Source organism: Lonchura striata, chromosome 5 (assembly GCF_050655825.1).
Source record: "Lonchura striata isolate lonStrDom1 chromosome 5, ASM5065582v1, whole genome shotgun sequence".
In the NCBI taxonomy this organism is placed as follows: Eukaryota; Metazoa; Chordata; class Aves; order Passeriformes; family Estrildidae; genus Lonchura; species Lonchura striata.
The window spans coordinates 23,338,382-23,351,848 of NC_140707.1; the positions used below are offsets into that span (position 1 = coordinate 23,338,382).

General features: G+C 38.4%; 1 protein-coding gene across 10 annotated transcripts in view; it reads right to left on the reverse strand.

Moving 5' to 3' along the window:
• Window positions 1-1,257: 1,257 nt before the first annotated feature.
• TUB (TUB bipartite transcription factor) overlaps window positions 1,258-13,467 on the reverse strand; it is a 144,331-nt gene continuing 132,121 nt past the window's right edge. For all 10 annotated transcript variants that reach the window (XM_021529503.4, XM_031505069.3, XM_085581422.1 and 7 more), the window contains one exon: window positions 1,258-13,199. In XM_021529503.4, coding sequence (XP_021385178.1) covers window positions 13,066-13,199 — 134 coding nt within the window. In that variant the 3' untranslated portion in view covers window positions 1,258-13,065. The remainder of the gene's footprint in view (window positions 13,200-13,467) is intronic.

Genomic DNA, 13,467 nt, shown 5'->3' on the forward strand with positions numbered 1-13,467 from the left:
ATGCTAAAAGAAAGAGCTCATGTGTTGTTAAAACTAAATATTATGATAAAACTAGATTTAAAAACCCACAAATGGGCTTAATTCTCCCTGGATATTTGAGAATGGTTACAGATTGTTTCGGGCGTTCCATGGGATCAGGAAGAAAGCAGAAAGTAAGATCACTGCTGGCCCCAAAAATACTCTAAAGAGCATTAGTTATCAAATAGTATGTGGAGAACACATAAATGTTTTAGAAGTTTATGACCTAACTCTTTGCATTTGCAATTAACATCCATATTTTGGATTTTTAATTTTCCAGCTAAGAATAAGAAAACTATGCTTACCTTTGAGAACACAGAACAATCTAGTGCAATAATCTTCTATTTAAATGACATTTACTTGCAAATTCTAATAAAAATAATAAAATCCTATGTTTCTAACCTCATGTATCACAAACATTGAGAGTAAGAGTTAGAATATCATCTACATATCAATGGTTTTATACCGACCATGTATTTCAAAGCAAATGAATGCAACACCAGATCAGACAGACTGAGCATCCCAAACACAGCTGGAAAGGCTGGTCTGTCAAGTGATTTTTCTCAGCTTTGGAACTTCATCAGTTTTTTGGAGGAGACACAGATTCCTAAAGAGTAAAGAGACACCCCTACTTTTTCTCAGATAGTGCTCACAGACCACTGCTCCTTTCTGTTTGGATCAACCACCTGCCCAAGTGCAAGATGACCCAAACTATATTGTTCATGACAGAGGAAATTGCAAAAATAAAGTTTAAATGGCACTGGAAACTCCTTATGTCAAATAATTCCATATCCAGTGGAAGTCATTTATTGAGGTGTTTCTGACCTTGGGTAGGGAAAGACATTATTGTTTCAAACAAAGTAAGTTTAATATTTCTGCACAGTGTTCTGTAGTCACAAACACTAAAATCAGTCGTTGCACATAGTGGTAAATAAATACATTTACTCCAGAATTCCAAAGAGTTTCTTTAAAAAAATTTAATTTGCAAAAGCACATTCTTGCAGCTTTATCTAAAACCCTCTAAAGTCTGAAGAAAAAGAGAGATGCCTGGCTACTCAAAACAGGCCAAGACAGTCTAGTGTGCAAGCAAGCCTGACATGTTACAGCTATGGTGAAAAAACATGTCTGGTTAAATATTAGTTCTCATGATTAGGTCATTTTTTGTCAAATTTGATAGATTCCGTTCTTTAAAACCCCATATAATGTAAAGACAATACAGACCATAACATATTCAAATGCTACTGTATAACATTGGTTTATTTAAGAAAGGCAAAGAGATAAATCAGAAAATTTTTACTGTGGAAATAAAAAAAAATAAAAATAAAAATAACTAATCTGCTTTTTCATTTTCTAGGGACAGAAACATTCATGTAGCACATTTTCTACTTCTTGAAATTTAAGTAAACAAGTCAGAAAAAAAGCTTATTTTTCTTTACAGGCAGATATACTCTCAAAATATTCTAAAATTAGTATTTCTACAGCTGCTCCCAAACACTGGATCTTTCAGACTGTCATGAGCTGGATGAAGACAGCATTGGAAAGTACCAAATCAGCTCAGTGGAGCTCTCAGAAACAAACCACCTCTAGAGTATTTACTTTCTGAGATACTTCTAGATACTTCTGGAGGTGCAACAAATTACAAAACATCCTCCACAGACATTTTTTGTTTTATTTCCCTGTTTTTGAGTGTAAGAAATTGTTCAAAAAGGAGAAACAAAAACCCAAGTCTTGTGATCATGGGGTAAAGATTGGCTCACTGCATGGATGAATCCCACTGAAAAGTCAGCTCAAAGGAAAAGCAAATGGTTCTCTGTAATAGATACTCACATGGAAAGCATGAGAGAGAACAACTTTTTGTAATCTTTTCAAGAGAAAAAATTCACTTGCTCAAAATTATTTAAAAAAAAATTTCAAGTAACTGACTTTTTCAGAGATATTTTGCAATTATTAACCCCAAGGCAAACTAACAACATGGTTTATGCTCTCACTGAACAGAGGGGAAAGAAGATATCACCAAAGGAGTTAAGTTCTTAAGATTATATCCATATTGATATGCATGTGTGCACAAATGTTTGCACATCTAAACCTAGAAAATGTTGGAAAAGTCATACACTAAACCCATCCCACACTTAAAACTGACAATCCTGCTGGGCATGTATGTATGTCCCATTTATACTTTGCATAAAACTGTCAGAGGGCCTGATTTTTCTGTCACTAAGTACAGGATTTGAATTTGAAATAAACTTAGTTTCAATCACCAGAAAAGATGTTTACACTTTTAAGATAATAAAAAAATCATTAAAGCTCCAATATTCATCTTTTTTATACATGTTTTTCAGTATGCCTCTGTAAGTAAGAGGTTTGTTTCTTGTTGACCTTGTTTCTTAGGGAAACTCCCTGTAATCTGCTGGTTCTTGTGCAGGTTCAGTTCCACCCTTAAATCATGGGCAAGGTTTTGTTTTTTCTAGATGCTTTGTGGAGTAGCAGTAATGACATCACTGAACTTGGCAGCACATTTAATGGAAAAGGTGAATATTCTTCACCAACAGATATTCTAGATCCCCCCTTTGAGTGTCAACAGGTCTTCATGGGATGTAGGTAAGAGCAAATTTTGGCCTCCCTTCCAAATCAAATTTTCTGAAGTGTTCATGCCAATAATGTCCAATATTTGTGATCCAGTTAAGCCCACATTTAAACAAAGACAAGAAGACATGAGGACTCTGGCAGGGACACACAAGTGTGGCATTATGGAGACACAACAGAAGTTAGAAAGAAACATTGGCTACACCAGCAGGCTGGGGATTAGGTCTGACATGGAAATAAATGAGTGAAAAATGATATAATGAAGAAATATGTACAGAAATCAAGCAGTTTAGATGAGAAACAAGTAGTATGGGCTGACTTCTTGCCAATATAACACAACATAAGCAGTGACCATCAGTCTATCACTGAACACTGAACCCATGACTCCCTCCAAGCAGTGCCAGTGTGCCCATTCATTCTCTGGCAGGGGATCACCCTCCTGCCATTCCCAGCACATCCCACTGCCCAGCCTGCATGCTGGACTTCCTCCACATCTGCAAAGGAAGCTTGTTTGCACTTGGGTTTGCTTCTCTGCAACTGCACTCCTTGGATTCTGTGCTGCCTTTTTCTGGGTTTAGGGCTCAAAATAGTGCAAGTATAACAACAAGGTGATCTCTTCTGAAATGCAATGTGAACACAAGGAAAGTTCAAGTAACTTAAAGAGCCTCAGGTCCCGGGTTTTGCCTTCAGGAGGAGCTCTTTCTTCAGGATTGGGAGAGCTGTAATTTAATGGCTTCGGTTCAGCATTTTCTCTGCTAAGCTTCCATGCAAGTCTCTGCAGCCGTGTCCTCTGAGTGGTGACAGACACACAAGGTAGGGGACAGCACAGGGGGACAAACATGCACTGTGACAGAGCAGCGTGACAGTGAGCATGTGAGAGCTGCATGGCTCCGTGAGAAACCCGCTGTGTGTGCTTTTCTGACATGGCTTGCATGAATGCTAACAGGGGCTCTCATCCTCCAGATCCAGGCAGAAAGAAATGAGGAAGAAAAAGAGAAAGGAAGATTATTTTCTGAGAAACAAGCATACCCTCCGATGGGCACTGTAAAATAAACCTAGTTCTATGGGCATTGTTTACATCATGCTCCTAGAGTCAAGCTCTGCTACACTAGTACAGCATCCTGGCAGCCACAAAATCCCAAGCAGAAAGCACACTGTTGTCAAGAATCTTAAATTCATCATACAAGTGGCAATAAATCAGAGAGTGCTGAAAACAACTGCAGTAGGAAAACAGGACTTGGGAAATGTGGCCTCTACTGTGCAGGTGCTGAGCTTTGGGTTCAGGAAGCCAAAAAATGTGGTACAGTAAATCCTAAGTGCCACCCTGAGAGTGCAGAGGGGCAAATCCCTTTACACGTTCACCAGGGCTTGGTCTGAAACCTGTTAACCACTTTAAAATTCCCCAACAACCTTGAACTGCCCAACCTGATGAATACCCAAGTGGAAGATTATGCAACCAGAATTGAAGGCCACCCTACTTCAAAATGAGAACATATACACAGGGATTTAACACACTTTAATTCACAGATATTGACTTTATAGAGCTTTCGCTGACTTAGTGTTCTGGAGTGTCCCCCATATGGAAAGACCTACACATTAGAAAGAAGAGAAGGTTATAGGTGGGATGGAAAAAAAAACAAAAAATCAGGGAAATTAAAGCAAAACAAGGAATTTCAGTAACACAGATTACCATGAAGCTGAAAAGCATCTACCACCTGCAAGAAAGTATTTGAAGTGATACCAAATAGGAATTCAACCTCATGGACTTTTGCAGTGTAGTCCAAAAGACAGAATAAATGGTGCTTTTGAAAACAGGCTTGGGGTTTTTCAGAAAGAAAAGAAAACCAAAAAAAACCTTGTCATAGTATCACTGGATTCAGTAATTCTTGAGAATTCCTTAGTTAGAGCTATATTCCACAATCAGCTTTTTGAAGTGATGAAGTGACACTGTTAGAAATCTTGTAAGACTACACATCCCTGCTGCAGCCCTACTTTAAAACAGAAGTTAGAATTAACAGTATACAAAATTTCTTTTCATTCTTTTTATAAAACACTGAATCCCCAACTAAATACAATTAGGAATGAAATAGAGCCTCATTGTTTGTTTGTGGGTGGGTTTTTATTGTTTGGTTGGTTTTTTTGTTGTTTTTTTTTTTTTTACTTAGGAAAACTCAGTGGGCTTGATTTAAATATTTTGCTGAGCAACTTTTCAGTTCCTGACACTTGTTCAGTGTTCCCATGTTATTTGAAGTCATTCTCATAAATTAATTTGCATGAAAATTTCAGTGCAACTTAGTTGCCTGATGAAAACTCTGTAGTTACATGGTTTGCTTTGCCAGTATTCTAAAGTGGAACTGTTTAGTCTTCAGGATGAAGTTCAAAATGAAGACCCTTTGTCTCCTAGTGCTCACCCATGGCAACAGCTGGAACAGTAAGGAATAATAACATTCCTGATTGGGAAAAAAAGCCTTCTGCCAATCCAGCCATACAGCACTAAATGTCAGTGATTTTGTCTAGAAATCCTGTTTTTTTTTCTTGGGTGAAAAGTTTATATTTTTAGTAACAAATACCAAACCACATGTAAGGCAACAGGAAATGAGGCAGAGTCTTTACTAGAAAACACAGCTCTATTTGTGTTTAGTACTGGAAATTCTGCCCTTCAGAAAATGTCGTGGTGCACAAACCAGCAGCATTGTTAGGCAAAATCCAAGGAAAGCATATTATTATATAATATGCTTATATATATATATATATATATATATACATATACATATAATATAATAGCTATGTTATGCTTTTTTCCAGCAGGACTATCAAGCTCTGCTCATACAACAGCTGAGGAAATTGCTGGAAAAAGCAGCTGCCTCTAAACCAAGCCCACTTGGTACACCTCTAACTACTTGAAAGACTATTTTATTTGAGCTTAAACCACATCTTTGAAAATATTTTTAAAATAACTTAAAAATGCTGTAATATTTAAAGACACATCAGGATCAAAGAAGTTCTACTTCTAGAAGGCCAGGAGATTCTCCCTAGGGAAGAGAACAGGATGGTAATAATTGAGTTATCTTCTTCTGACTCAGACTTCAGGAATGAAGACCTCCTGCTATGAGGTGCCAGGGCTCCTAAACTTTTGTGAACACTGAACATCAAAGGCTGGACTTGATGGTCTTGAAGGTCTTTTCCAACCTTACTGATTCCATGAGCAGTGTCCAAAGCCCACCCAACACACTCTGGTTTCGTGTACTGGTGAGATTTTGTGCAGTGGCAAAATAAGTGATCTCATGATGTAATTTTCCAGCACATCAAGAGTAAATGTTAAGATTACACTTACCTAGATAGTAGGCCTTAAAAAAATAATTTAAAATTCAAAAGGAGTGAAAATATTCCTGCTGTTATTTGGTAAGTAAGTCAATATAGGAAAGGTACATGATTACCTACATGATGCTCAAGAGTGCCTAAGAGCGTTAAGAAGTGCACTCTTGCCAGGACTTTGGAATTGTCATCACTTAGTGTGTCCTCATCACTCTGACAGCTTGCTGCAGTCACAGTCTGGCAATCTGCATGGAGCTGCAGGATCAGAAGCTTACTAAAGCTTACTATATCTCCTAAATGCAAACTCAAGCTGCAAACCAAGCTTAAGAAAAGAAAATTCTGAACAAATAACCTCCTTGCAATTTCATCCAAACTGTAAGCATTAAACCTAGCTAGATTTAATGTTAAAATCTATAAAAATGTTTATAAATTACATTCTGTTACTTTGAGAATTACTCTTACACTTCATAAATTACTGACACTTCTAATGGCATAGTGCCAACTGGGACAGCCTCACTAAGAAGCCACAGATGCAGGGTGAAATGTGAGAAACACTGTAAACATCCCAGCTGAGTATAAAGGTAGTATAAAGGTAGAAATCATGAGGCTCATTATTTTTAAATCAGATGTGCATGACAGAGTCAAAGGGGGCAGTAACAATAGTTCTGAACAACTGAGTCACATCCAAGGGAAAGGAAAAAAGCAAACAAAAATAGAAAAAGGCAATTTGCAGCACAATTGCCAAGTGTCTCAGTTTGCTACATAAAAGCATAAATAGGTGATTGCATTAACTGAACCTCTGCAATGTGTTCAGGAATAATAGTTTTAAAACAGCAGATGCTGGGAAGTAAAACACAACCAACAACACATACTGTCAGAAGGAAAAGTGTATCAGATGATTTGCCCTTATTGTTTTTTTCTGCACTTTTAGTAACCAAAAATAACACGAGGTAAAAAAAAATGAAGCCTCACTTAAATCCTTGATAAGAATTCAACAGCATCAAGATTTGATCCTAGGAGATTGGTCAGTTACGTGGTTTCTACTTAAAAAGCAGAAAACTTCATATTTTGGTTGGTTCAGGGAGTGTTAACTTGAGTTCTGAGCACAGCAACACCACCTGTCATGCACCAGCCTCAAAGCACTCCTGGAAATCCTCTCAGCAGAGCAGAGATGGACACAGCCAGGCCAAAACCCAGGAGTTCCATTCAACCCATTGGAAGTGAGGCACAAAGAGGTTCCAAGATTTGCACACAGTCAGACACTCCGTTGGGATTAAAGCCCAGGTGACCCAATCCCTAGGCCTGTGTTGAATCAGCCTAGAAGACTGTGTTGACTTTAACACAGATTTTGACTCTTCAGGACTTTTTTTTTTTTTTTTTTTGCCTGTACACAAGCACAGAATAGATCACAAGTATTCCAGGTACTTGTGAGGTTCTGACTCTCCAGCAGGACTTTGTTACAGTCTGTGTGCTTAACAAGCTTTTGTCAGAGTAATTTTCAAACTGCCATTGAAGACTTAAATAAAACCATGATAAGCTTCCAGTGTTATTGTATAATCCAATTATGATGTGAATAGGGAAGGTTTTCTCTCAAAAATGTGTGCATAATTTTTCTGAACAGTGTCCTCTTCCTAGAGCCATTCAGCAAACCAGGGTACTGGTTCCATTAAAGAGTTTCAGAAAAGCCACTTAATTCAAATCTTCTCAGTGCAGGTATAGACAGACATACCCTTACTGAAAAAGGTTAATCGAAAATGTATAGGCAGTTAAATAAAATACAACATACAAAATAAGTTTTAATGCATTTTCATCCAATATACAGGCATTTGTGAGTATCAGCTACTGAGCTATAGTCCATAGCAAAACACCAAAGCATTGAGATAGTTGTGCAAATTCTTTTCTTAGTTCCTTGGCAAGCAACCTACATAATTAATTTCAAACACTCACAGAGCAGAACCCTGGAAGGTACTTTTTGTACATGAGGAACAACAGGAACCTGATTGCATTAAGTAGCACATACAAGAGAAGCCTGCACTTACAGTTAGATTAATTCTACTGCAAGATTTATATGTATAAAACTACTTTATTCTAGTAATCAAAATGAGGCCTTTTGAGAAATCTGAGTCATCAGCCCATAATTCTATTAAAGGTGACTGCTGTGCTGTCCTTAATTGCCAAGCAAAGATATCTGATTGGTGAGCACAGGCTTCTGTAAAAGCAGGAAAAAATCTCAAAATTATGTTTTAGGAGAGCAATGGGATAGTGTGGGGCAAATAGTTAGAATGTCACAGGATCAAATCCAAAATCTTCCCTCTGACACCTGCAATATATTAGGAGAAACGTCCTCTGCCCAAAACACCAGGCAACCCCACGTATTGTCCTACTACAATAAAGAAAACCAAAATAATCTGATATTGCTCTAGACTCATCATCCCTTCAGGACAAAAACTCTTCTTTCCCCATCCTTGTTTTATCCTTATGTGAAATCACAAATTAATTAATAATAAAATTTGTAAAAAGCTATGACACAAGAACTGAGAATGATTTTCCATAGTATGGACTGGATTGATGTTCTGATTTTTTTAATGGGCATCACCCAGGTAGGGGTAAGACTTTAATAGCAGAAAAGTAGGTCTAATGCCCAATACTTTTAGAGAGCTCACTCTAAGAGTGAGAAGGTATCTCTGCTTGTTTAAAGCCCCTCCTTTATTCACCACAAGGGAGCAAAACCTCAGAAAGTTTGAATTGATGGCATTGGTTCCCCATGACTGATAAAATTCTGTGGTGTCATTTGACTCCACAATGATATTTTTCAATTGTGCAATCACCAGGTTTTATTACAGAACTTCACTCCAACTCCTTCAGTGCTAGGACCTCATGAGCACAGCCAGCTGGGAGCTCCAGCACTATTATAAGGCAACTTGAAGAGATTTGCCCAGTAATTATTACAAAAACATTATCACTGATTTTTTAACAGCAGAATTTATAAAAAGAGCCTATGACACTACTGTTTTATGTGCTATATATTATCCTACAAAAGGAACAGAGCGATGACTCGCTTCTAAAAAATAAACTATTTTAGGCCACCAACACAATTCAGTTCACAAAATCACTTTCAACCTTTTGGGAAAAAAAAAAAAAAGAAGGAAAAATAAGGCAGCACTACAAAGGGAATCTAACAGCCTGCCTCCAGGCTTGTGGACAGCTCTGCTCACTGATTTGCAACCAATGCTTTGGAAAACTGAATGTTTACTGAGAAAAATTCTGATTATATTTTAGGCAAGCTTTTTTATCTGCTACCTTTTAATGTGTTAATTTACTCTACTGAAAAGCCAAAGGGCCAAATTCACCCCTCTGATAAGGCTTCCATTGTAGGAGCATCACTGAATGTGCACCAAAGGCATTATTCATCTGTGGAGAGATCACTGAGCAATATTGTCAAACACCTTTGAGCTGCACATCCTTGAAGAGCAGATAAAGGAATTGTAAAGAGAATGAGAAGGAAACAGAACATCAGAGATGAAGAAAATTAGATAAAGGGCCAGGAAGAAACTGTTTGATGTAAACAGAGTGACAAGTTAGATTAAGAACTCTCATTAAAGCATGCAGCATTTGCCCATAAGCAATTCAGGCAAGGAATTTGTTTACAACTCTGCCAAAATCAACAGCAGATGCAAAAAAATCATCAATATTGGGATTTTAAATAACATTAAATCTACCGTATCCAGGCATTCACTAAGATTGTGTGAAGGAAATACACAGCTTGGGGCCATTCTATTCTTTGTCACACTGAATAAACAAGGTTATGCCCTGCTGCACACTGAATGCAGGCCCAGCAGAAGTTACTAACAGGAGTGTACCACCAACTACTCCTTGGCTACTTCAGTGTGCACATGCCTCTGAAAATACTTACTAGTACCAAGATTTTATTACTGATGGGGAAGAAAATGCAATTTTGTGAGGAAAATGTAATTTCAGGTATGACTCTTTGCTAAGAACCTGGTTTGACCTTTGAAGTTAAGAGGACATAATTTAGAGATGTGCTGGAAAGCTTGTGGCATCACCTTGCACATAACCTTTACCAGAAAATATCCAGGAAAAATTATCTATCAGAAATTATATAGATTCAAAATTAATTGCTGAAACTGCTTCCAGAGCAGATGGTGAAGGCCAAGTGAGTCAAACCCAGTACCATGCTCAACAATAGTGAGGAATTAGGGTTTTGGCAAAGGGCATCAGGAGCAAATCCTATTCTAACTGAACCAGATTTAATGAGAGTTCCTCATTCCCAGTCCCAAGTTAACATCCCCCTCTAGTGACCTCGATTTATTGTGGGGAGTTTTTCCCTCAGCAGCTCGTTGGCTGATGGCCCCGAACGATTCTGTCCAGATGATGGGAATTTGAGTCACCCCTTTCCTCCTGGCATGGTTACAGGTTAAAAAAAAATACCTGGCTGGGAAGAACATGCAGTGAGAGTGAAGTTACACAATGTGCTGGCAGCAGAATTGTCCCAAGATGCTGAACTCGCAGCCTTTCCCCAGCCCTTCATCCTCACCCTTGTGCAGGAGTTCACTGCACATGAGTTTCCTTTCATGCCAATTCCCTGGGGGGGACCATGATGTGAGTCAGGACCATTGTTACGATCTGGGTTAAAAATAACCCTTCCTAAACCAGCTCCACTAAAGCCAGCAGGTTGTGCATTTGCACCAGGAGACGCTCAGTTCCTTTGGCACAGCTTGTGCCCGGAGAGAGGCAGAAAACCGTGTCAGGTGCCATTTTCTCAGGCTCTAAAGGAAGCGTGTGACTGGCAAGGCACAGAACTCGAGCCATGCAGATCCAGCCATTCCCCTGCTGCAGAGCTCTTCAAATCCACATCACACCCAAATAACAGCACTGGCAATTCCGACTGCTTTTGTAGTAGAGCCAACAAAAAATTCTGGTGATCACTGCGAGCTAGTTTTTAAAGGCTGATATGAGGTAAGCAAAGGCCTAAGGGCCTTCTGTGTTAAATCCACAGTGAGATGACACATGGGGATGTGAAATTGTGGGAAACCACCAGCTACAGTGAAAAACCAAAGAATCGCCCTGCAGCTCATGACTCAGCACTTGGATCATTCATGGAGGGAACCCATGCTCCTTTCTCTCAAACAAAAGGTGTCTTTCCATTTTATACCATTGCATGGAAAGGCTCCTTGCAAAAAGGTGAGGGGAAAAAAAAAAAAAAAAGACAGAGCTTCCTGTTAATTAAAGAGAATATTTGATATGCTGAGTCTACCAATAAAACACTGTTTAAAGCCAGCAGACTTTCTTCCCAGAGATTGTTTAAAATATTAGAAAAAAAATGCTGGTAATTATTTATTTTCATCTCTTATCTGAAATTCCTTTGTCTGTATACTGGGAAGGAAAGCTGAAGGCAAAGGTGAAGAGAGCATATTTCTTTAGTTAGTTGAAATGATACAGTCCAAATGGCACAACCTTGAGGAGAGTTTTATGGCCGGTCCCCTACAGTCAAAAAGGGCCTGTCAACTATGAGACAGTCAGATTTTATCTCATTTTTACATCATATAATCTCTGGTTGTGCAGTACAGGAGTTTATAAGGAATAAAAGGAGGGTCTGAATACACACAGTATAAAACACAGCTACTACTTCACTCACATTTCCACACCCTTCTGGTGACCATAAATTCCATTACTCTGAGTGCCATTCTGGACAACATTGCACAGAAAATGGCAGCAAGAGCATTATTTTTAAAGACGTGTGACCATTATTTTTACAATGTGCTTTCAAGATGCAGCTCCTGGCTTTTGAAATGTTCAGGACAGAAGATAACAATGGCTTGTTCTTTGCTTGTGTTTTGTTTTGAAATGGTATTTGTTTATATATTCCAGATAGATCAGAAAAATGGAAATGCAAAATCTGCACTATTTTAAGCTATTCTGTGTCCTGCCAGTGTCTCATTTGTATGCAGCATACACTAGATTTGCCTAGAAGGATTTAGCTCAGTAGCTGGCACGTTTACATCAGAGAACAACATACACAGTTTCAATTGATTTCAAGCATTCTTACAATGGGAAATAAATATGAAAAGTGGCTGTTGCTCAAAGTTCAAAAAATGAGATCAACAAATTGTAAAAGCTCAAAAGGCCAGACAAATTTAATAAAATATTTCCATTTACCTTCCTCAGCTTTACACAGCCTGTTCAAAATAATCAGACTCTCTGCAGAGTGCCTTTATCCAATTGTTTATATCACTTCATACAAAATATGTGTTTGAATTACCACAGCAATACAAGGATATAAATTCCCAGCCTACAAAATGCCAAATTCAACATAAGTTATGCTTTCTTGGCATCAAGATGTTTTCCTTTTCCCTTTCTGTACTGCAAATACATTTCCATTTGAAACAAATTAAAAAGCATGTAGATGTTAAAACATAATGACAGCTTAGAATTCAAGTGACTTGTGCAACATTATTTTGTGCTTTCCACTTCTCCATTCCCTCCTACTGCAATTAAAATTCATCATGCCCTACTACATGTACAATAGCAATGCATCAAGTTCAGTCCAGTAGAGGTTTTCAACCTTCAGACTCGGCTTTATACTACATGAGATCCTTGCACAATCAAAAAAAAAAAAAAAAAAAAAAAAAAAAAAAAGTGCATCTTTTTCCTCATCTTTCTATTATGCTGGATGATGTGAAGCTCTGATTAGTTGATGCAGGAATGCAACCTTGAGGTACGATTGCAGCCTTGGAATGATTCTTAAATGTAAAAAGAAACTTTTGGAGCGCTCACGCCCATTCTGGATTTTTAAAAAAGACACCACTGTCATGGTGCTACAGGAGCCACGGTACAGTACATCATGGCACACACCCATAACATAACCAGGGACGTGAGAAACAACTCCTATTTACAAAAACTTGATGTCACTTCCAGAAAAATATGACAGAAAAAAAAAAAGGAAAATATAATTTCCTGAATGTCCTGAATTTTTAGAAGATTCCTTTTACTTTCTCTTCAGCAACAGAGTGGTCCTCCACAACTGTATTTTTCCCTGACCTTTTTAGTATGGACCATAAGCGACACCAGCAGGAATTGGGAATCATATGGTAAACTGCTTCCTTCGAGAGGATGCTCACCCACGCCCCTTTACTCACAAGCCAGCTTGCTGTCAAAACTGGAAAGGGCAATGGAAAAGGCTTGTAGTGCACACATTGGATAGTTGTAGTCCATGGTGAACACGTCCTCAGCCACGCGGCCAAACTGCATCACGATGTAGTCAGCTGCCAGAAAGGTCAGGAAAGGCAAAAAGCATTACTGTTGTTTGCAGCCCTCACTAAAAAATAATAATAAACCCTACCCCCTGTCCCAGAGCAACGAAATACCACCCAAACATGCTCACTCATCAAACTTCACAGCACTTATTCATGCAAGTGGGTGTGCTGATAGCAGAGCGAGAAGCAAGGACAGCTTGAGTGATAAAGGGTTGCAAGACTTGTTAGCGTCAAAAAAAGTGACGCATATAAAAAGTGCTTTTTCCAAGAACAGGGA